At 44.4% G+C, this 22,591-nt stretch overlaps 2 protein-coding genes across 2 annotated transcripts; one reads left to right on the top strand and one right to left on the bottom strand.

The window, feature by feature from the left end:
- Nucleotides 1-6,506: 6,506 nt before the first annotated feature.
- Nucleotides 6,507-17,115, bottom strand: LIAS (lipoic acid synthetase). Its single transcript, XM_085059129.1, has 11 exons — nucleotides 16,964-17,115; nucleotides 15,709-15,881; nucleotides 14,952-15,045; nucleotides 14,134-14,214; nucleotides 13,744-13,900; nucleotides 12,872-12,929; nucleotides 11,736-11,864; nucleotides 10,966-11,111; nucleotides 9,328-9,398; nucleotides 8,485-8,596; nucleotides 6,507-7,597 (listed from the first exon to the last, which is right to left on the bottom strand). The coding sequence occupies exons 1-11, from the start codon at nucleotides 17,030-17,032 to the stop codon at nucleotides 7,545-7,547; spliced, it is 1,143 nt and encodes a 380-aa protein (XP_084915255.1). The 5' UTR covers nucleotides 17,033-17,115; the 3' UTR covers nucleotides 6,507-7,544.
- Nucleotide 17,116: 1 nt separating this feature from the next.
- On the top strand, nucleotides 17,117-22,302 carry RPL9 (ribosomal protein L9). The gene is made up of 8 exons (XM_085059130.1): nucleotides 17,117-17,183; nucleotides 17,542-17,588; nucleotides 17,668-17,783; nucleotides 18,641-18,736; nucleotides 19,053-19,185; nucleotides 20,618-20,698; nucleotides 21,168-21,283; nucleotides 22,186-22,302. The coding sequence occupies exons 2-7, from the start codon at nucleotides 17,543-17,545 to the stop codon at nucleotides 21,272-21,274; spliced, it is 579 nt and encodes a 192-aa protein (XP_084915256.1). The 5' UTR covers nucleotides 17,117-17,183; nucleotide 17,542; the 3' UTR covers nucleotides 21,275-21,283; nucleotides 22,186-22,302.
- Nucleotides 22,303-22,591: the final 289 nt, after the last annotated feature.

The following is a 22,591-nucleotide window of genomic DNA, read 5'->3' on the forward strand; positions in this document are numbered from 1 at the left end:
AGGATTAGAGGAGCCCTGCCTCTAGCCAGGTAGAGGAAAGGGACAATCGGATCTATTGGACTGTGTGGATCCGATGGCCTGGCACGTCTGACCCACAAAGATACACGGCTTTGGTTGACACCGGCGCTCAGTGCACCCTGATGCCATCCAGGTATGTGGGGACCGAATCCATTTCTATTTCTGGGGTGACAGGAGGATCCCAGCAGCTGACTGTACTGGAAGCTGAAGTGAGTTTAACTGGGAATGAGTGGCAGAAACACCCCATTGTAACTGGTCCAGACGCCCCATGCATCCTCGGCATAGATTATCTCAGGAGTGGATATTTCAAGGACCCAAAGGGACATCGCTGGGCTTTTGGGATAGCAGCTGTAGAGACAGAAGACATAAGACAACTGAATACCCTGCCCGGTCTCTCAGATAACCCGTCTGCTGTAGGACTACTGAGAATTGAAGAACAGCGGGTACCAATTGCTACAGCAACAGTGCATCGCCGGCAATACCGCACTGACAGAGACTCTGTGGCCCCATCCATAAGATGATTCGGGATCTGGAGAGCCAAGGGGTGGTCAGCAAGGCTCACTCACCCTTTAACAGCCCCATATGGCCGGTGCGTAAGTCCAGTGAAGAATGGAGACTGACGGTGGATTACCGTGGCCTGAATGAAGTCACACCACCACTGAGTGCTGCTGTACCGGACATGTTGGAACTTCAGTATGAGCTGGAATCCAAGGCAGCAAAGTGGTATGCGACCATTGATATTGCCAATGCCTTTTTCTCCATTCCACTGGCAGCAGAGTGCAGGCCTCAGTTTGCTTTCACCTGGAGAGGTGTGCAGTACACATGGAACCGACTGCCCCAGGGGTGGAAGCACAGTCCCACCATCTGCCATGGACTGATCCAGGCTGCACTGGAAAAGGGTGAGGCTCCAGAACATCTGCAGTATATTGATGACATCATTGTGTGGGGGGACACAGCAATGGAAGTATTTGGGAAAGGAGAGAAAATCATCAAAATTCTCCTGGAAGCCGGTTTCGCCATCAAGAAGAGCAAAGTCAAGGGACCTGCCCGAGAGATCCAGTTCCTGGGAGTAAAGTGGCAAGACGGACGGCGTCAGACTCCTTCTGAGGTCATCAATAAGATCATCGCGATGTCTCCACCAACCAACAAGAAGGAGACACAAGCCTTCCTAGGCGCCATAGGCTTTTGGAGAATGCACATCCCTGAGTACAGCCAGATTGTGAGTCCTCTCTACCTCATAACCCGCAAGAAGAACGATTTCCACTGGGGCCCTGAACAGCAGCAAGCCTTCACCCAGATCAAACAGGAGATCGCTCATGCGGTAGCCCTGGGACCAGTCAGGACAGGACCAGAGGTAAAGAATGTGCTTTACTCTGCAGCCGGGAGCCATGGTCTGTCCTGGAGCCTTTGGCAGAAGGTGCCTGGCGAGACCCGAGGTCAACCACTGGGATTCTGGAGTCGAAGTTACAGAGGGTCTGAAGTCAACTACACTCCCACCGAGAAAGAAATCTTGGCAGCTTACGAAGGAGTCCAAGCCGCCTCAGAGGTGATCGGCACAGAAACACAACTTCTCCTTGCACCCCGACTGCCAGTGCTGGGGTGGATGTTCAAGGGAAGGGTTCCCTCTACCCACCATGCCACTGATGCTACGTGGAGCAAATGGATTGCCCTCATCACACAGCGCGCCCGTATTGGAAACCCAAATCGCCCTGGGATTCTGGAAATTATAACAAACTGGCCTGAAGGTGAGACTTTTAAATTATCTTCAGAAGAAGCAGAGGAGCAAGTAGCACGTGCTGAGGAAGCACCCCGTATAACGAGCTGCCGGAGAGTGAAAGACGCTATGCCCTCTTCACCGATGGTTCCTGCCGAATTGTAGGCGCAGATCGGAAATGGAAAGCTGCAGTATGGAGCCCCACACGACAAGCTGTACAGGCTACTGAGGGACAAGGTGGATCGAGCCAGGTCGCAGAGCTTAAAGCCATCCAACTGGCTTTGGATATTGCCGAACGAGAGAAATGGCCAAGGCTTTATCTCTACACCGACTCTTGGATGGTAGCCAATGCACTGTGGGGATGGTTAGATCGCTGGAGAAAGGCTAACTGGCAGCGCAGAGGAAAACCCATCTGGGCCGCTGAGATTTGGCAGGACATCGCCGCCCGGGCAGAAAAGCTGACCGTGAAAGTTCGACATGTGGATGCACATGTACCTAAGAGTCGGGCTAATGAAGAGCATCGTAACAACGAGCAGGTGGACCGAGCTGCCAAGGTGGAAGTGTCACAGGTGGATCTGGACTGGCAGCACAAAGGAGAATTATTTCTAGCTCGTTGGGCCCATGATGCCTCTGGTCATCAAGGGAGAGATGCGACATACAGGTGGGCTCGTGACCGAGGGGTGGACTTGACCATGGACACCATCTCACAGGTCATCCACAGCTGTGAGACTTGCGCTGCAATCAAACAGGCCAAGCGGGTGAAGCCTCTGTGGTATGGTGGACGATGGTCGAAGTACAGGTATGGGGAAGTATGGCAAGTTGACTACATCACACTTCCCCAAACCCGCCAAGGAAAGCGCTACGTGTTGACCATGGTGGAAGCAACCACAGGATGGTTAGAGACCTACCCTGTGCCTCATGCTACTGCCCGGAACACTATCTTGGGTCTGGAAAAGCAAGTCCTGTGGAGACATGGTACCCCTGAGAGAATCGAGTCTGACAATGGAACCCATTTCAAGAATGGCCTCATAAGCACCTGGGCTAGAGAACACGGAATTGAATGGATATACCACATCCCCTATCATGCACCAGCTGCTGGGAAAGTTGAACGTTGCAACGGAATACTTAAGACAACTTTAAAGGCACTTGGCGGGGGAACCTTCAAAAATTGGGAACTGAACTTAGCAAAGGCCACCTGGATGGTTAACACAAGGGGTTCTATCAATCGAGCCGGTCCTGCCGAGTCCGAACCTTTGCACACAGTGGATGGAGATAAAGTCCCTGTGGTACACGTAAGAGGTTTTTTAGGAAAGACTGTTTGGATTAGTCCCACCTCAGGCAAAGGCAAACCCATCCGTGGAGTGGTTTTTGCCCAAGGACCTGGTTATACTTGGTGGGTGATGAAGGCAGATGGGGAAACCTGTTGTGTACCACAAGGGGACCTTATCTTGAGTGAGAACTGTGTAGATGGTAATAGAATAAGGGGTGGATAATGTCCTAGGTTGCAATATTGATGTAGTTAAGTATTCTATTACCACCAGCTGTGGGCCATTAGCTGCTATCACCCACTCCGGATGACAGGCAATGGGCCATCCTTAGCTATTATCACTTGCTAATGACCCACCCCACATGACAGGCAATGGGCCATCAGGGACCCACCGTGTGACTCATGGACTTATCTCATCCCATTGTGAGATGCTCTGCCGAGGAGGGAGGAGCCAGGTGTTCCCACCTGAATATAACCTGGCCCTGGAACTGCCTGAGCTAGCCCTGTCTACTGGGTTCCCAGAGGACCAGAGCTACCACTGGATCTTCAGCTGGAGACTAGACCTTCACAGGATCACTGCTTCAACTGGACTACTTCAGTTGGACTGCTACTACCACCCTAACAGGGTGTTAGGTTGTATCTGACTTTGTCAGTGCTTTTCCTTGTATTATTTCGCTTATTTTTAATTTCAATCTTGACTTGTGATCTCCCATTGGTTTGTTTTCAAACCAAGACAAGGGGGAGCAACATATCCTTTCTGAAGAGCGATGAGGTAAAACTAGTGCTGGCATTTCCCTTGCTTTCTTAGAGTCAGCTTTCTTGGTGGCTGCATTCTTTTAGTGGGAGAACTGGGATAGTGGGATGAATCCAGTGGGGCATTCCTTCAGGATACAGCAGTAAACACCTTGCATATATGCCAGAGAACCGTACCACAGACCAAAAGCAAGAGCTTCAGAAGCTTGTGCAGCACTGTGAATCATAAGCCATCATCTTCAGAGCGGAGTTGTCAGGGAAGAACTGGAGATGACCTGTAGTCCTGTTTTGAAGGCTTGAGTAGTGCTCATAAGAGATGGGGTTTAATGCTATCAAGTCTTTGTGTATGGATGTTACAGCATGTAATTTTGGATGAGAATTGTATGATGTGACCAATGGACTCCTGTGACACAAAATTCTTTTTATGGGGTTCTTCAAATGCAATCCATAACACTGCTTTACAGTGCAAAAATGTGACTACAACAGCTGACGCAAATCCAGATTTAATACAAATCTAGTAGTATGATACAGACTGCATAAATTGGGTCTTACCCAAGATGTACATGGACAAATTTTAAGTGCCCGGCAAGGTGTACTGGTTTTCTTCCATGTATGTGTGCTCAAGTTTTAGTAAAGCTAAAACTAGTCTGGTTCCAAGAATACCATAGCCAAGAATATTCCAAGTGAGTAGAACACATATTTTTTGCCAAGACTAGTAACTATAGTAGTAGTTAAGGGTGAGATTTTGTACTGGCCAAAAAGTTTACACTTCTCATTTGAGGTTCTTGCTATAATGTTGTTCAACAGCTAAACTTGGAATTTAATTGTAAAACAATGCAGGAAAGCATAATGGAGATCAGCATAATGGAGTGCTGGAGTCAAGCTAAAATTTATGCTTTTGCTATGTCAAGGTAAAATTTCTGATCCAAGATGAACATCTGCAATAAGTTACCAGTAAAAATACTGGTATTTTATGCATTTATGCATATATACTTATTGCATAAATACTTGCCACTTCCTTTTGAAATGGACACCAATATTAATTATTCATCAAGTAGGAAAAATTTTAAAGCTGGTTTTAAATCAATAAAACCAGAGTGTTGAGTTCACCTAAGGACTTGAAGTTACTGGAAGATGCAACAATTCTCTGTGAATAACATTTAATTATGTTTCAGACAGTGTAGTAGATTGATGTGATGATGCTAAAAAAGACCATTCTTTTAATGTGTCTGTGTCAACTTTAAATCTTATTCCCAAAGTTTGATGTTTTCCTGGTTGCAAGGATGATTAATGTTTCTTAAAATATTTTATAGCTGCTTTGTGGAACAAACTGACAGAATGATGTGACTGACATACAAAAAAGAAAATGTCACCAAACATGAAATTTAACAAAACAGAGTCATGAAACCTGAGCTGAATTAGGAGGATGTATGTCTGTGAGAGTTTTAAACTACGTGCTTGAACACATAGTTATGGAAAACCTGAATGGGCAATAGGGGAAGTAAGATGGCTGTAAAAGCAGTAATTTGTAACTAGGAAAAGAACTGCAGGGCTTGTCCTCAAACACTGTTAAAAAAAGCCAGGCAAAGACCCTCTCCAGTCTATGATGTCAAAGTGTGACCCTTTCGCTAGAAACCACAGCAAAACACACAGCTAGAAAAGCTTGTGCAACTTTTGACACTTGGTACCAGACAGCTGTCAGACAGTTCTGTGAGAGCATGAGATCATCTTCTGAACCACCCAGCAGATAATTTTATCATGAAGTAATACTGCAGCATTATTTCTCTCATTGTAAAGAAGTCATTGTGCAATGTTTTCTTGTTCCAGTTTGGTAATGCCTGTATGGCTCAGAATTCCTTTTTTTTAATATTTCTTGTTTTGATACACTGAAAGAGCAGTAATTTGGCAGAAGCTGCAGTCATATTCTGTTAAATCTGGTCTGCAGGCAAGTCAAAACCATTCTTTACAGGAGGACCTCTAATGAAGGGTAGCAGCTGTTAAGCGTGTGGGTATCCTGGAGTTGATGCTGCAACCCTCTCTATCTGCTGCAGCAGAGGGAGTATTGAATTTCCTTGCAATGAATAACCTTTCCCTGCTCTAGTATTCAAGTGTACTTCAGCTGAAGTAGGGCATTTTTGGCTCAAAGTATACTTGGGCTTTCCATGACTAGCAATCAGATTTTTTAATTTAGTTTTAAATTTATTATAAATATTGTTTATTTTAAAAAAGCAGCCATGCCTGTCTCTTTGCCCTTACAAAGTAGATATTCTTTTGTTTATCTCTTCTTCCCCTTTGTTCCTTACATTTCTCTTCCCGTTACTAGTGAATTAGCACATTTCTTCTTGGTTCAAGTTTTGTCTTCATAGTGTTTTAATATGGGTGTACTTCATTTTGTTGTCAACTGTGCATCACTGGCCCTGGGTATAATCTTTATTTTTGTTGTTCATACAAGTTTCTCCTATATATTAGTTGTTAGGTAGCTGTCTTCCTTCTGTCATCCTGCTGAGTTGAGGGGGTGTGCAGGGTCCACTCCCCTACAGATTACAGTAGTTTAGAAAAGTACTAGAGCCAGTCATAGAATTACCTGCATCGTGAAAGTTCAGGACCAGATAGCAAAGTCCTGGAATGTTTCCCAAATAACTTCACAAAGATACATGTGAAGCCAGTTCAGAGATGGTATCTAATGTCCATATCTAAGCATTGGGGAGAGACAATCATCAGTTTTATTGCTGTAAAGAGAGGTAAATAGAGCTGTTAATGTACCGTATTTTTTTATTTCTGCTTGAGCTTTGTGTAATATGCAGTGGATTTCACGTTTCACCCACAATGTAGTTCACCTCTCTGCAATCAGATTTGCCAGCCAAACCAAGCCTCAAGGGGCAGGTAACCAGACCCACCAAACACAGCCACTGGGCTTTCACCTTTCCTTTAACAACAAGACAATAGCCATGCAATAGGAGCACAATAGCAGCAGTTCTGCAAACTCTGTACTAAAGAAGCATCTGTGCAGCTCAGTAGCTACATGCTAATCATGTACACAAATTAGGGGTAGCTCCATTTATGCTCTTACACCAACTCTGATTTTCCAAATAGTTTAAATTAATGGTCTCTACACAAGGGCAATTGTCCTACCAGAAAGCATTCTGTTTTCTTCAGCTTGACAGCTTGTATATACCAAGGCTCACATATCAAGACACACAAGCTCTGGAAAAGCTTTAGCTATGAGAATGGTACAGCTCATTTCCTCAAGATGCAGGTAAGAGATACCATCTTTTGAAGGAGTATCACTACCCTTTCTCTGGTGTGGTTCAAGATAGCCCTAATCTGGTGCATTGTCATGTACACAGCCTTTCTTTAGAACTCCTATAGTTCCCAGAGCCCCTGCAAGCTTACATAATAGTAAGAGACACCAAAGTATCAGTACCTTTCAAATTACTATCAGCACCTTCACAGGTATTAGCTGCAGCAATGCTGATTGTCATATCAGACCTATAAATTTGTCCAACCTTTGTTCCCAGCTTACATTTATTTCTTCCACCTCAGTTCCATCACTCTTTCAAAATCAGTTCTGTCTTTTTGCTGAACACTAGAAGTATTCTGTTGTTGTAGTCTTGCCAAGAGGAATGAGGTAAAATAATGTGGTTTGGTGAGAAAAAAGTGTTCTGGGAAGATAGTAAGATTATACTTCATATAGCCACCATCTGGTCTTCTCCATTTCTGGAACTGAGTATAATTATGCACTGAAAAAAGGATCCTTAAAACTGGCTGCTTCAAATAGGTTCACTCCCATTTTCAGATGGCTTTTGTCTTTCTTTTTTCTACTAAGTTCTTCAAGAAGAATTCACCTAATTAAAAGAAAAAAATGAACACCAAAATGATTTGCAGGTATCCCAATAAAATAAGGCAAAAGAATACATTCTTATTTCATATGGGTGTTCTCTTCTACAATACAATTGTTTTTACCAGTTATTTTATAGGAATTCAATTCTATATAACAGCTTTTTCAATACATACATCAGGGACCTAAAAAAATCCCCAAAACAATAATCCCAACAAACAACCCCTCCACTCCCCAAATCCTGATTTTCCTCATGTCCAGTTTTATAAAATAGCTCTATTGCTTTGTGCTTTCCAACAGGCAAAAGTGAATTGATTTTATTAAAATTGAATTCTTGCTTTGTAAAGTATCAGCAACTTGAGTATCAGATGAGTTGAGTCTGCTCTCTGCTTAGGAAAAAGCAGGATGTTGTACCTATACAACTGTTCCATTAATATCAGCTGCTACTTAATACCCAGTACTTTGTCAGAAAAAGCACTGCTGTAAGTCTCTAATTATTTCTAAAGCACTGTAAATAAATTCTGCCTAAAGCAACAAAACTGCATCACAAGCAACCAAGGGCCCTGTTGAACCTAGAAGCATTTGAGGGGCAGAATGTGAAGGAAAACTTGCAAACTTGGTACCCTTTATTCTGCCTCACACATTAGGTATAGTACAGAATAGGTTTGGCAAAAAAATTCATTTAAGCAGCACTGCAATTGTACAAATACTAATTCTGTCATACTGATGCATTTGGATGACCTATAGGAGACAGTGTAATTAATATTAAAAAAAGGATGACTATATGAGGTGTCCTTGAGCTAAGGTGAGCTTTGTATCCCATTACTTCACCATTTTAGTTTTGTATAATAAAACGTTACCTGCTAAATAATGCAATGCCTCTCAGTAATTTACCTGCTTTATAGGAAGAACGCACTAAAGGCCCGCTAGCAGTGTAATGGAATCCAAGGTCATTTCCTACTTTTTCCCAGTACTTAAACTTTTCAGGAGTTATGTACTCCTCAACCTGGGGGAAAAGAATTAATTTTGCTCAGGTATTAATGCAAAGGAAATGGCTATAGCTAGCATACAGTGAAATGAAATATAGTTATATTGCAAGTTCAAAATTTTTCACTCCAAAGCTTTCATCAGTGAAGTCACAAACTGCATTTTTGCTCTGCTTTCCACCAAAATAATGTTTGGGGTTTTTTTTTCATATTTAGCTGAAAAGTTCAGAATTTAATTTCTAGTTGTTGCTTTATCATTTTCTTCACTCTGTTTCTGAATGGTCCTTTCAAGCAAGCCTTTTTTTCTGTCCAAGTTAGTGAAAACCCACAATAGTCCTACAAATCTCTTCACTAATAGTTATTTCAGTGAAACACAGGAACAGAACAGAGCAAAGTTCTGGACAGATCGCAGAAGGAGAAAATGGTAAATTTCCCAGCTAAGTCTCCATTAAGGGAGAGCCTATAAGACAGTTCACTTATTATGTTTGAGACATACACTGAAGCTCTTGTTTTCCAGAATCATGCCTCAGCTCCAGCTGTCTTCCTGGCTAACAGTAGAAACTAGCACTGGGAAGTCTGCAGAAGATGGAAGGGGTTAGATGGCTGAGGTCATTTTTGGTGAAGAGTCCACAATAGATAATCACTGTCAGGCTAAACAAGGAAGGAAAATTTTCCCAACATCTGCAGTTAGAGTAAGGATGACTGTGCAAGCTACAGACCATAACTGCCGGTAAATTAAAGTCACTTTTACCTTTAGGTGACGTTTTGTTGGTTGCATATACTGTCCTAGGGTCAAACAATCTACATCTGCTTCCCGCAATACTGTAAAAACAAAATTCCTTGTTAGTGGCAGAAGAATCACAAGGGATTGTCAGCAACTAGAAAATGCCTTCATTCCAAATCTGAACAAGGGTCACACTGCAGTGACCCCCTTCAGGGCTCCATCCTGCTCGCAGTGAAGGGAACTTGCAGCCTCCATTCGCAGTCACCACATGCCTCGCACTGAGCCCACACTGCTGCTGGGCTTGAGCTATGCAGCTTAGAGCTACAGAGACTCCCCTGGTGCTGCACTCACTGCAGTCGTGTCTCACTGCAGAGATGACATGCTCTTGTCTCTTGCTGCTTTCCATGGTGCCTTCAAGTCAGAGCCTTCCTTTGATAAAAGATGGGTACATGCCCACACACAGGGCAATTCATGGTTTCAAGAGACTTCATGCCGAAAAGATACGGACAGTTCTCGTGCCATAAATCAGGGGAAATGGCTAGTTCTACGCACTTAGAATGTACGTAGAATGTTTTGATGCCTGCAGAATCTCATAAACCTTGTCTTTACAGCTGGAGTATATACTAGAATCAATAAACAGCAAATGAGCTCAGGTGATCTATTTACAGAGGGAAACCCACACACTTCATGGTCAGCTGGCCTGAAGAATTATGTTCACTGCCAGAGAAGGGTGTTTCTGGAACAAAGGGATGGCTGAAGAATCAGAGTTAGCATGAATTTACCCATATATTTTCTGGCTACTTGTCTCACATTACATAGGAAGAAAAGGCAGTGTTTTGACTACAGCACTGCCCTCACTGTTAACCTGGAATCTCTGTTCAGACTGATATGGCTCTGTAAAGAAAAAGGGACAATACCAGCACATTTAGATGCTCTTTTACTTGTTCCCAGAGGATGGAAGGGGAACAAAACTAGAGTAACTGAATGAATGTGGTGGGTGACAGTTTGCATCTCTATACATGTGTGAAAGTGGCCTGAAGGCAAATGGCACCAGATCTGAAATTTCATACTGTTGTGTCTAGGAAATTCTACAAAGGAAAAATGGGAAAATCAGGAACTGTAATATTTTGGTCCAGCTGCAGAAAAACTAGACTAAATAGCTGCATTCTAAATGTGTTTGTACACAAAATGAAGTACCAGATAGACATTTTTTAAGGATATGGGAGAAATGCCATAGGATTTATGAACTGCTTCTTTGAAGTGTATTGTATTCACTTACCACTGCAAGTAGGTTTTTTTCTCCTCTTAAAAATATATTTACATGAAAATGTAAGAACATGCTACAGCTCCAAGGACAACAACATTTTTGCATCTAAGTAAACTGAAATAATTTAAGCAATCTGCTATTTCTAAAAAGGAATGCATGAGGCAACAATGTTGCAAGACTGTTATTTAAGAATTGCAAAGATAATGTTAATATAGTTACACAAAAACAGTTGTAAGTTCCACTGGAATCAACATGAGATGGATTTACCTGCCAAACTGAATAAGAAAACTGCACCATCAAACTGATTTACATGTAGAGACAAGGATGCCTACAACTGTTTTCCAACTCAGTAAAATTCATCCCTGTGGATTCTGGCATCTATTTCAACACCAACTTACATTTCATTGTGGAATATATTTGTTCATCCGTCTCGCCTAGCCCCAGCATAATGGAGGTTTTGGAAATGATGCCGGGCTGGACCTCTTTGGCGTGTTTCAGCACACGGATGGACTGCTCAAAGTTGGCTCGGGGGTCGCGGACCTTCCTTTGCACATTTTCAGCACAAGGGGGAGAAACACGTGAAAGAGCACACAGAAGTTAGAGACGCCAGGAAAGGCGCGTTCCGCCAACTTCTCCGGAGCGGCGGCGCAGAGCAGCTGCCCGGCGGCGATGGCACAGCCCCGGAGGAGCACCGGCCCTGGCCCGGGCCGTGCGCGCCCCCTGCCGCCGGCGGGCGAGGCGGCGCCGCGCGAGGCAGGCCGGGAGCGGGGCCGCTCGCATCCCGGCACCGCACCCCGGCACCGCACCTCGGCACCGCACCCCGGCACCGCACCCCGGCACCGCACCTCGGCACCGCACCCCGGCACCGCATCCCGGCACCGCATCCCGGCACCGCACCCCGGCACCGCACCCCGGCACCGCATCCCGGCACCGCACCCCGGCACCGCATCCCGGCACCGCACCCCGGCACCGCATCCCGGCACCGCACCCCGGCACCGCTCCGCACCCCGGCACCGCATCCCGGCACCGCACCCCGGCACCGCTCCACATCCTGGTACCACTCCGCATCTCGACCCCGCATCCTGGTACCGATCCGCATGCCGGTCCCACTCCACATCTCGGCCCGCATCCCGGGCCCTTATCCCGCACACCCAGAGGCACTGCTCACCTCTGCAGCGCCGGCACCGTCTCCACGTTGTGTGCGTACACATCCAGCCCCGACAAGGCGACTTTCTCTACTGCTTTAAGGTCCCCTCGGAAATCGGGAGTTAGGCATTCCACCAGGATTTTTGGATTCCTGAAAAGGACAGACAAAAGGAACACACCTGTTGTATTCTGTGTCACTGTTGCTAAATAAGCAAAGCAAAGTTAGTTCAGGATAATTCTAAACCAACACATTTCTGCAAACACTTGTAAAATAAACTCGTGTTAAGTTAGCCTGCAACAAAGACACATTAAAAAATCATGTATAAACAGTGCACGTGATGGTTTCAGAGACTGTTGGAATTGCTTTTGTATTTATTATTTGGCTTTCGTTGTATTTCAGCTCACATCAATAAAACAGGAATTGAACACACAATGTTTTCTTTAAGATCATATCTCCAAAATGCAAAGGAGGTATAATTCTGCTACTGGAATAAGACAACTCTGAGTCTAGAATATGTCTTGGTGTCCAGGAGCCTGATTTCAGCTCAGGAAGGCAGGTGGGGAAAACTGCAGGAACCTTTCAAGTCTCAAGATACACTGGATAAAGACTTAAATGAGGTTATACAAATGAATTCTGCAGGCAGACAACTGTGCTGTCAAAAGGCATACAGGGCACCAACACAGGGTGAAGGCAGCACAGTCAGGGAAAGCAGGAACATACAATGGCAGATTTGGAAATGGCCATTGAGGGAAAATGAAAAACAATCTGATCGCTGCTGAATGAGAAACCAGAATCCTTTGGTCATGTGGTGACAGTGTTACCTAACTGCCGTGTTTCAGCCCCACGCTTCAGGAATGAACGTACTTTGGAACAATGTATTCATTTCCTGGTCAACCAGCTGTCCGTTCAAAGAAAGAATCCAGTGCTTAGCTTTAAAGAAGCCCGAGATGAACTGGAAATGCAACCAAATTCAAAATAGTTTGGGGCCATTCTATGAGAAAGATGAAGAAAGGGAAAACAAAAGAGGCACAGACCAGCTAGAGGCAGACTTTTGCATTTGCATGGCCCCTGGAACAATCCAGCTAAAGGAGTTTTGACCTACATGCAGTACCATATTCTAAAGCTTTAACAATAACAGTAATACTTTAATGACACACCTTTCTTTCAGATGCAAGACTGTCTTTGCAAAGTGTTCCGCTCCACCATCAGGCATATCTAGAAGCATTTCAATTATTCAGTCAATCTTTTTGTTCAAGAAATGTATTTACATATTTGCAAAGCAAAAAAAACCATCAGATTCATGCAAAATTAAATGCAAAATAATAAAGCAGTTAAACCTGAGTCTTATCTCATCACTTATGCCAAGAGTTTACAAAAGATATCCTACCAAGCCTCTGCACAAAGTCTAACTTGTCGTCTAGGGCAGAGTTGAGATTTACCTGTTTCTGGGTTCCCTGTTTCCCTGAGCACAGAATGGCTCTACCTATTTATGGTTCTGGTGTGAGAAACAGTTTGTACAAAAAACTGAAAAGTGTGTATTAGCACTCTTTTAAGCCCCTGGACTTTCCACCATACTGAACAGCTTTTACAGTGGCTTTCCCCACCTACATGGTGTCACAACAAATGAGCTACTGCAAGCTTAGGAAAATGCAACTTTCATTTTTGTTACATATAATATATTCTAGGTTTAGTGTTTGGAAAGAAGTTCTGAAATGGTATCATATATGAATGCTTGTCTTTTTGCTGTCCAAGTAATAGAACATGGTGTATGTACATGCATTCTACTAAAAATTAGTTATAAAATCCTTAGTATTGTAGTATTTATTGATGTTTACTAACAGTGTAATTTCTGTTGTATTTTACCCGACATGGAGAAATACTAAGAGTATGTAGGAACTTTGCAAAGTTCCAGCACTGTTGACTCCTTTAGCACAGTCCTCCTGTGCTGGCAAATGTTGATGGAGGGCTGTGTTTACTCCGTGTAACACACGTGAGCTCAGAGTGCAGTGAGGAGAGCCAAGGTACGCACCGTCTCTGTCCACAGACGTCAGCACCACGTAGTCCAAGCCCCACTCTGCTATAGCCTTGGCGGTGTTGTAAGGCTCCTGCGGATCCAGTGGAGGAGGGTTTTTTGCAGTCTTTACTGAACAAAATCTGCAGCCTCTGGTGCATGTGTCACCCATCAGCTGGAAGATGAAAGACATTCCTACCTTTACACAGTACATAGCACTGTTGCTCAGCTGGGAAACAGCTGCATAAGCTGTATCAGATAAATCCCAACACTAAGCAAAAAAAACTAGGACAGTGCTTTACTCTAAATTTATTGTAATTATACCACTCCACTACACTAGAGATCCAACAATAGACTACAAACAGCTCAGATGTTAACAGAACACTTCAGAAATGGTTAATGACTTACCATAATAGTAGCTGTAGCTGTGGCATATTCTCCACCTCCCCAGCATTCTCCAATGTTGGGACAACGTGCTTCTTCACATACCTGAAGGTGAAAGGCTGTACTGTACCTGTATTTTTCCATATTATTTTTGAAAACAATTATTACATTATTGATTTATTTTATAGTAGCCTACAAACAAAAGATAATTCTTTCTGTGATAAATGAGATTAACAGTTCACTGCTGTTTTATAACAAGTCAGTACAACAGATAGGAAGATAATTCCTTCATGACATCCATTACCATCTTCTCTACTTCACAACTGCAAAACCTCCTCAACCATGTAAATGTCTTATTAATTAGCACAGACTGTCATTAACATTTTAAATTTAAGAACTGATAAAATGTTCACAAAGTATGTGACTCATTGAAGCACAAACTTAGTCTGAAAAAACAAAAAAGAAAAAAGCCCATCCATGCATTCCCACTGCTTTTCACTGGAAAGTACAATTAATAAAATCTGTACAGTTTCTTGTCATGCAAATCAAGTATGTAACTCTGAAAATGTGTGTTTTCATTAAAAATACTTGCACATAGCACCTTCTGATCTCTGATGATGTAAGTAGTAAACCCTAGTATTTAAAATCACAGTAGGAAAAACACTACATCTGTTAGATTTACCCTTTAGGGGTAAAATTCACTGCTAGCAAAAACGTTCAGCACTGAACTTGGTTTTAGCACTGAAGATCATGCAAAGCATGATTTCCACCTGTCCTCCACAGAGAAATAAAGTAAAAACTGACTTATTTCTACAGGGACACTTGGCTGGTGCCAGATTTACCGTATGAAGATTTAAACTTCTCAAGGTATTCTTCAGTTTATTGTAGTTTTTTCCCATGGGAATCTTTGTTTTCAGCCATGGAGGAAGATGCAGCCTGAGTAACACCAAGCAAACATAAAGATTAATAAACTACTTACATGGTAAGTTTCATTCATTTCATAGATTTATTTTAACTTGTTACAGATCCCAACAAGGAAAGGTCCCTTGAAAAGTGATGCAACTCAGCAATTAATGTTAACATCACTCATGCCCAGACCAGACTTCTCTTCCCTGTTCCTCATCCTTCCAACATTCAAGTAGTATAGGATTGTTACCATTGAAAGGTTTAAAACTGTTCACTGTTTCAGTAAGATTCAACAGTGCCACACTGGAGACTGAAACAATTAATGGCAGCAGATGTCACACAGCTATCACCAAGTCTGATCAAATTTATAACTGGAAACATGGGCGTTTAAACATTTTTTAACTTAAGTCTTCATTTTTGGTTTTCTCTACCAGTAGTACTTTTTCAACACATTCACCTACTGATGTATATTTGTAATTTAAATACTGGCACTCAGTGAGAAAATACCACTATGTCTCCATATTTTGTTATGGATTTGAAGTTAATGACATTTGTCCTTTCTTGAAAAATCATTAAATTTGCAACACAGGAACGAAGAATTTAATAAAGATACATAGTGTTTATTTTGTAGTTATTACTAAACATGCAAGGTCATGCAGGAAAGCAACTAAAGTTGTCTGAAATCACAATTACCTTTCTCCTTTCTCACGCTTTAAATTGCCTTTATATTCAGCCCACGTGCTCTTGTCTGATAGATCTCCAGAGACAAAATCTTCTAAGTCTGGTCCATTTTGCAGGAACTCTTTTTTTTCCCCTGGCAAAGAATCTGATGTTCCATACTGGTTACACACATGGCTCCCTGACACCTAAACCAAACAAAATTGTAATTTACTTAATAACAAACATGCTGGCATCATATACTAAACAACAACTTGCCCTTTTGCTGGTTAATGTAAGCTTTGTGTGAGCATTTTCCCAATGGCCTTTAAGTTAAATGCACAATTCTCTTTTTATTTTAAGCCACATGGAACAGACATGTATCATAACACCACACTAAGTTGCACAGTGTAACATAAAATCCGCCTGCGCTCAGCACTGGTGAGGCCACACCTCAAATCCTGTGTCCAGCTGTGAGTCCCTCAGCACAAGAAAGACACTGAGGTGCTGCAGTGAGTCCAGAGAAGGGCAGTGCAGCTGGGGAAGGGTCTGGAGCACAAGGCTTAAGAGGAGCAGCTGAGGGAGCTGGGGGTGTTTAGTCTGGAGGAAAGGAGGCTCAGGGGACCTTATCACTCTCCACAACTGCTTGAAAGGAGGCTGGAGCCTGGGAGTGGCCTCTTCCTCCAGGCAACAAGTGACAGGATGAGAGCGCATATTCCTGAGCTGCACCAGGGGAGGCTCGGTTTGGACATCAGCCGGAATTTCTTCCCAGAAGGGGTCATTAGACACTGGAACGGGCTGCCCAGAAAGGCGGTGTAGTCACGGACCCTGGAGGGGTTTAAGGAAAGCCTGGCGGCGGCTCAGTGCCATGGTGTGGCTGACCAGGCGAGGCTCGGTGACAGGTTGGGCTGGATCCCCTCAGAGGTCCGTCTACCCCAGTGACTCTGTGCAGTAACACTGTGTGTTACTCCCGTACGGCGGGCCGCAGGACGCGGCGTTGCCATGGCTCTCGGCGGCTGCCGGGCGCTGTCCCGAGGGAGCGGAGCCGGAGCGCGGTGTCCCGGGGTGCGTGTGCCGTGCGGGGCTGGGACGGTCCTTCCCGGGCTCTGCCCGCGGCCACCCCGCGCTGTCCCGCGCCGCCACCACCGACCCGCTCGGCACCGGCACCGCGGTGCGCTCCGCAGGGTCTCCTCCTGCCGTGCCGTGCCGTGCCGTGCCGTGCCGCGCCCCCCGCCCGCCCGTCCGTCCCGCCCCGCTGCCGGCGGCTCTCGGGGCACCGGGCGCGACTCACCCAGCCCCGCGGCAGCAGCAGCCCCCGGGCGGCGGCTCCGCATCGGCCCCGCGGCAGCAGCAGCGACATGGCGGCGCCCGGCCCGATCGATGCGCTCGGCCGCCTCGGCTACTCCTGCCTATCGGACGGCTGCCGCGGCGCGATCACGTCACTGCGCCGGAGCGGATACAAATACGCGATGACGTCATGCGCTGTCTCTTTCGGCTCTGCCCGCTGCGAGGTGAGGCCGGCGCTGCCGCCGGGATCGCCCGGGATCCGCGGGATAATCCGGGATCATCCGCCGCGCGCGGCCCCCCAGCGCCCTGCCCGCGCCCGGGCAGCCCCCCGGGGCGGCGCCGAGCCCCGCCGGCGCCTCCTGTCCCGCACCGGCGCCAGGGGGCCCCGAGACGGTGCTTTCCCGGCCAGGCCCCGCTGGGGCCGCGGCGGTCCGGGCCCGGGCGTGGGGCGCCGGTGCGGGGAGCGGAGCGCGGCGGTGGCAGCGCGGGTGGGGGCGTCCATTGGCGCGGGGGAGGAGCGGGCGGGGTCCCTGCGGGCACAGGGCCGCGGGAGCCTCCAGCCTTTGCCGTTGTCTCCCGCAGGATGAAGACCATCCTCAGCAACCAGACCGTGGACATCCCCGAGCAAGGTCAGTCCGCGCCGCGTTCGGGAGGCGCCCGGCGGTGCCGCCCCGCAGCCCGTAACGCGTGTCCGCCTTTGGTTCGCAGTGGGAGTTTCGCTGAAGGGCCGCACGGTCATTGTGAAGGGGCCCCGAGGAACCTTGCGGAGGGATTTTAACCACATCAACGTGGAGTTGTCCCTCTTGGGAAAGAAGCACAAGAAGGTGAGTGCTGCACAGGCCATTTCGCTGCCCGGAGACGGAGGGGACCTTTATAGTTGGCTTAAAAACTTCTTGATGGTGTAGGAGAATGACCGAAAATGCTCACCTGCAGGTGTGTTGTTGGGTTGGTTTTGCATATTCCTGTGTTTTCTGAAAGAGGTTGGTCTGCTGGAGGCGTGGGGCCTGCTCAGGCACTGTGGGACTCTTGCAGCTGTGTAATGTGGGAGTGAATGTGTTGATTGCACTCTTCTGTAGTGACAGTTGTTACAGGGGAAGGGGTCGATCACTGGATGCTGTTCTACAAACTGGTTCGTTTAGAGAATAAAAATCGCTTTGATTTCCAGAAACTTCAGGAAGTTACATTAGGAAAGTAGATGTTCTCTAAATAAAATGTATAATGTTTTCGTATTGTTTTTAAAAGTATAAGAAAATGCCAAGAGTGACTGATTACAGCAGCTTTTTCACAAAAATCAAGTGTTTCATTGAAACAGTGGATCCACACACAGTGTTTTGTGGAAGATGATTATGTACAGGAGGCTAACTTCCAAACAACATGGTTAGCAATTGCTAATTGATCCTTCAGTTTAAGGTTTCATGTTTATCTACCCCAGCTAGTTTGAAGGCTTGTTAGTGGCAAGACATGAAGAAAGCGAATGTTTCTCACATGTCTGAGGGTTAGGATTTAAAAGATAGGAGCCAGGTAGGCCTTTAGTAGTCTGTCAAAGAAACAAAATAGTTCTGGGTTTTTGTGAGCTTTAAGTAGTTTATCTGAACGTTTTGGTCCTCATTTGTCACAGAATTACCTTGTTTCCAGTTTTAAGGTTTAGCTGAAAGGTTTGTTAATGTGTTTTTTAATGCAGCTGCGTGTTGACAAGTGGTGGGGTAACAGGAAGGAGCTGGCAACAGTTCGCACGATTTGCAGCCATGTACAGAACATGATCAAGGGGGTCACTCTGGTGAGTTGTATTTGGAAACAAGATAGCTGTTTCAAAAATAATGCTAGTTTTGCAGGCTGTAGTGATAGCATTTTACTTCACAGAAAGTGTTTTTAAGCATCCAAGATGTAGCTTTCTCTTTTTACTTGTTTTCTTGCACCTGTCAAGCAAGTTGTGCAGGTGGAGGAAATCACAAATGTCTCTTGGGCTCAGTGTTCTGCCCTTTTTAGAAGCTTTTGATACACCTTGGCTTCAGTTTCTCCTGTAAACTTTGTGCACGTGTTGTACCTTTTGGGCATGTTCTGCTTCCAATAGCCTGTTGTGTGCTGTATCCCAGGGCTTCCGCTACAAGATGAGGTCGGTGTATGCTCACTTCCCAATCAATGTAGTCATACAGGAGAATGGCTCACTTGTGGAGATCCGAAACTTCCTGGGAGAGAAGTACATTCGCAGAGTGCGGATGAGGCCAGGTGAGCATTTCTGGGGGTGTATTTTGCCAGCTTTAACCAGGCTTTCCAAGCTGTTTTCTTGGGGCACTGTCACTGAGAATGGGAGATGGCTGAATTAGTGTTGGAGCAGCATTTCCTTGTTTGAATTTATGTAATCTTCTTGTGACACCTTTTCCACTGTTTAGATTTACTACTAATAATGCTTCTGTGATTTGTTTTTAGTAGTGAGAGCTAGCTAATAACTAATTTGGAGTTAGTTACTGTAATACAAAGAGTCCAGGATTTGCTTTCATAGCTGTGAGATCCTGACGGTGTTTATAGATGGCAAATTGCAGGCGTTTAGTGTAAGATTTGTGTTTCTGTTTTAAAAACATTATAAATAAGCTAGTTTCATACCACATCACAGTTTTGGTCTTTGAGGTGTTGTAGTTTGAATTTGGTGCTTATCTAGGAGCATGCACAATAAACTTAAAAATTACCATATTACTGGCTGTTTTTACAACTTGCGTGATTGGAGTTCCAGTAAAACATCTAACGGATGAGCAGACAGTTGATGGAGCTTGTTGAATTTCTGAAAGGAGGCAACAAAACATGTCATAAACAGTTATGTAAAGACTGTAGCAAAGACTTCTCATATCCATTTGGTTTTTTCAAATTCTGCTTCTGGTGAGGGTATGGGTAAGGATATTTAATATGACTGATGATGTTTTGGGGTGACTTTAGAGGAATGCATCAGACTTGTCCCAAAACACTGGTAGATAAAGTAAAGAGTTAGAGGGTTTTTGATTTACTGTGGGATCTTAAGGGTGGGTTTGATTATTGCATTTAATTTTTTTAAGTCATCATTTACTGTTAGTAAAGGACTGACTTAAAAGCTGACATTTGTTGATTAAGTAGATCAAATTGTAAGAACTTTTGTTATTCTCTGTACAAATTCAAGTTTTCTGTTGGACTCTCAAATGCCCTAGTGCTACTCCTTGTAAGCATTTGCAGCATTGCTACTATAAACACAGTCTATGACATGACAGGGTGCAGGTGGTTCTTAATGGCTTTTGATTGAGGTGACTCCAGTTTTGTCGTAATGAACACAAGCCTGTGGGAAATGGCACCACCTGGCTGACAGAGCCATGCTAGCAAAATCGCTGGCTTGTACACAGTGTTGGTGATGGATGCTCTAATGCAATAATGGGTAAGCAGGAAGGAGTATCATTTTAGTAGCTTTCAATCTAGAGCATGACTTGCACTAATCTTTAAATTTTGACACTGTGTGAGGGAGGAGAACCCTGGAATGGATTTGAGGGATGCTCTTTCACAAAGTCATAGAAGCTAATTATTGTCTTGAATACTGCTTTCTAGATTTGTAAACTAGGACAGAACATTAATATTGTCTTTTTCAGTGCTCTGAATATCTTGTGGATCTATCAGTGTGGATTATGTGTTTTCCTTTCTGTAGGTGTTACCTGTGCAGTATCTCAAGCCCAGAAAGATGAGCTGATCCTTGAAGGGAATGACATTGAGTTGGTCTCCAATTCAGGTTTGTGAAAGTAGATGTGTGGAAGATTATATGGAAACTTTTATCTGAAGATGTCAGCTTTGCAAATCTTTACCTCAAACCCTGAGGTAAACGACAGCCCAGGATTTGTTTTGCTCTAGTCACTGTAATGGCTTTTTGTAGTTCCTTATGCCTTTTATAGGCTTAAAGATGTTTCTACAAGTCCACAGAACCTTATTCTTCAAGTCAGTATTTATAGACTTTTGGCACCAAACTTCCCAGCTTTTCAGTTGTACATGTGAGCAGTAATGAGCTGCGGCTGCGCCAAGTTACCAAGACAAGCTCAGTGAAATCCATCTTGTTTTTGTTAAACCTCACAGGATTTCAAGTTGGTAATTCCTTTCTCTAGATGACAGTTCCATTTGTTAGGTGAAATACTGGAGCGTAAACAAAGGCTACAAGTTGGCTTGGACCTTTGGGCTTTGTGCTAATGGTGTCACTTTGTCTGCAGCTGCCTTGATCCAGCAAGCCACCACAGTCAAGAACAAGGATATCAGGAAATTCTTGGATGGTATCTATGTCTCTGAGAAAGGAACAGTACAGCAGGCAGATGAGTAAAACTCAAAGGTTGGTATCATCTTAATGCACATTGTACATCTTCTCTGTAGAGACTGGGACTTGACAAGCTTTATGTGCTTCAACATGGCCATGATTAAGCAGGTCCTCAACAGAGATGAAGTTGTGCTTGTAAAAGGCATCATAAGGTGTATCATAAAACTTGAATTTTGCTAGGTCTTTCAACAGCAGTTTTCCAGCATTCATCAGCTTGGCATTTTGCTACTACATGGAGAAAACCTGTCTCTCCTGTGCTGTATTCAGCACTGTGAATGCAAGCTGCAGTGGTGGCTGAGAATTTAAACTCAGCTGACCTGGCCTGACAGACCAGTTTACAGCCATTTACAGAGCAGTGCTCCTCCTGGTTGGACACTGCCCTCACTAAAATAGTGGTCAGCACCCAATTTATATGTAAAGGTCTTCTGAGCAGTTTGTATGTAAATGCTGGTAAACTGGTCAGTTTAACAAGGACAACTATTTACATTGTCTATGGGCATTTGTTACTGAAGTTGAGTACAAGGATTTTGGGATAAAATTCCATGTTGTGTGCCTTCAGAACCTAAGCTTGAGGCAAGATGTAGGTGAAGTGAGTTTCATAAACCAGCTTTGATTTGAATCATCATCCAGGTACCAGACATTTGCAAGCATTGAAAATACAACTTGTACTGCTGTTGTAAGTTCCTTGAGAGGTGGAACAACCTACTACCTGCTTGTTGAAAACAGTCATGAGCTGTTGTGTTTGAAGGCATCTTTGAGTAATCTTGTCTGTATAAAACCAAGCAAACTCTTTGAGCTATTAATGTCAGTCTTGCATTAAAACCATCAGATAAATTATCATCAAATGGCTATAAATTTTCAGTTTCACATTTGCACTGCTAAAACCTTTCTAAAAGCTCTTAATGTTTTATTTACAGTTGTCTGGATCCTGACAGAAGCCACCATGAGACATTATACCAGCAATGCCAGCTCAAAGAATCTGGTACAAAACCTGAACACCATGAGAGGTTTAATAAAATAAAACATATTTCATATCTTGGTCTTCTTTTTTAAAGAACTAAATGGTGATTGCATTAACCTGTTCAAGATCTTTGACTTTTGGAGAAGCAGGTTGCACACTGGGTCCACACTATAAATGTGTTTTTAAACCATCAAGCTTCATTCAGACTGAATGTTCTCAGAGCCTGGTAGGACAATGTGTACACTGTGCTACCATGAGCTTTCTGTGGCAAAGTCATGAAAGGGTGTTTTTGAATAATAGCATTAAGAAATAGTGAAAGCATTGTTCTCACAGGGGGGTGACCAATGTTCTTTCACATGTTT

The sequence above is a fragment of the Lichenostomus cassidix genome, chromosome 4, assembly GCF_008360975.1.
Source record: "Lichenostomus cassidix isolate B80296 chromosome 4, HeHo_3.0, whole genome shotgun sequence".
Lineage (NCBI taxonomy): Eukaryota > Metazoa > Chordata > Aves > Passeriformes > Meliphagidae > Lichenostomus > Lichenostomus cassidix.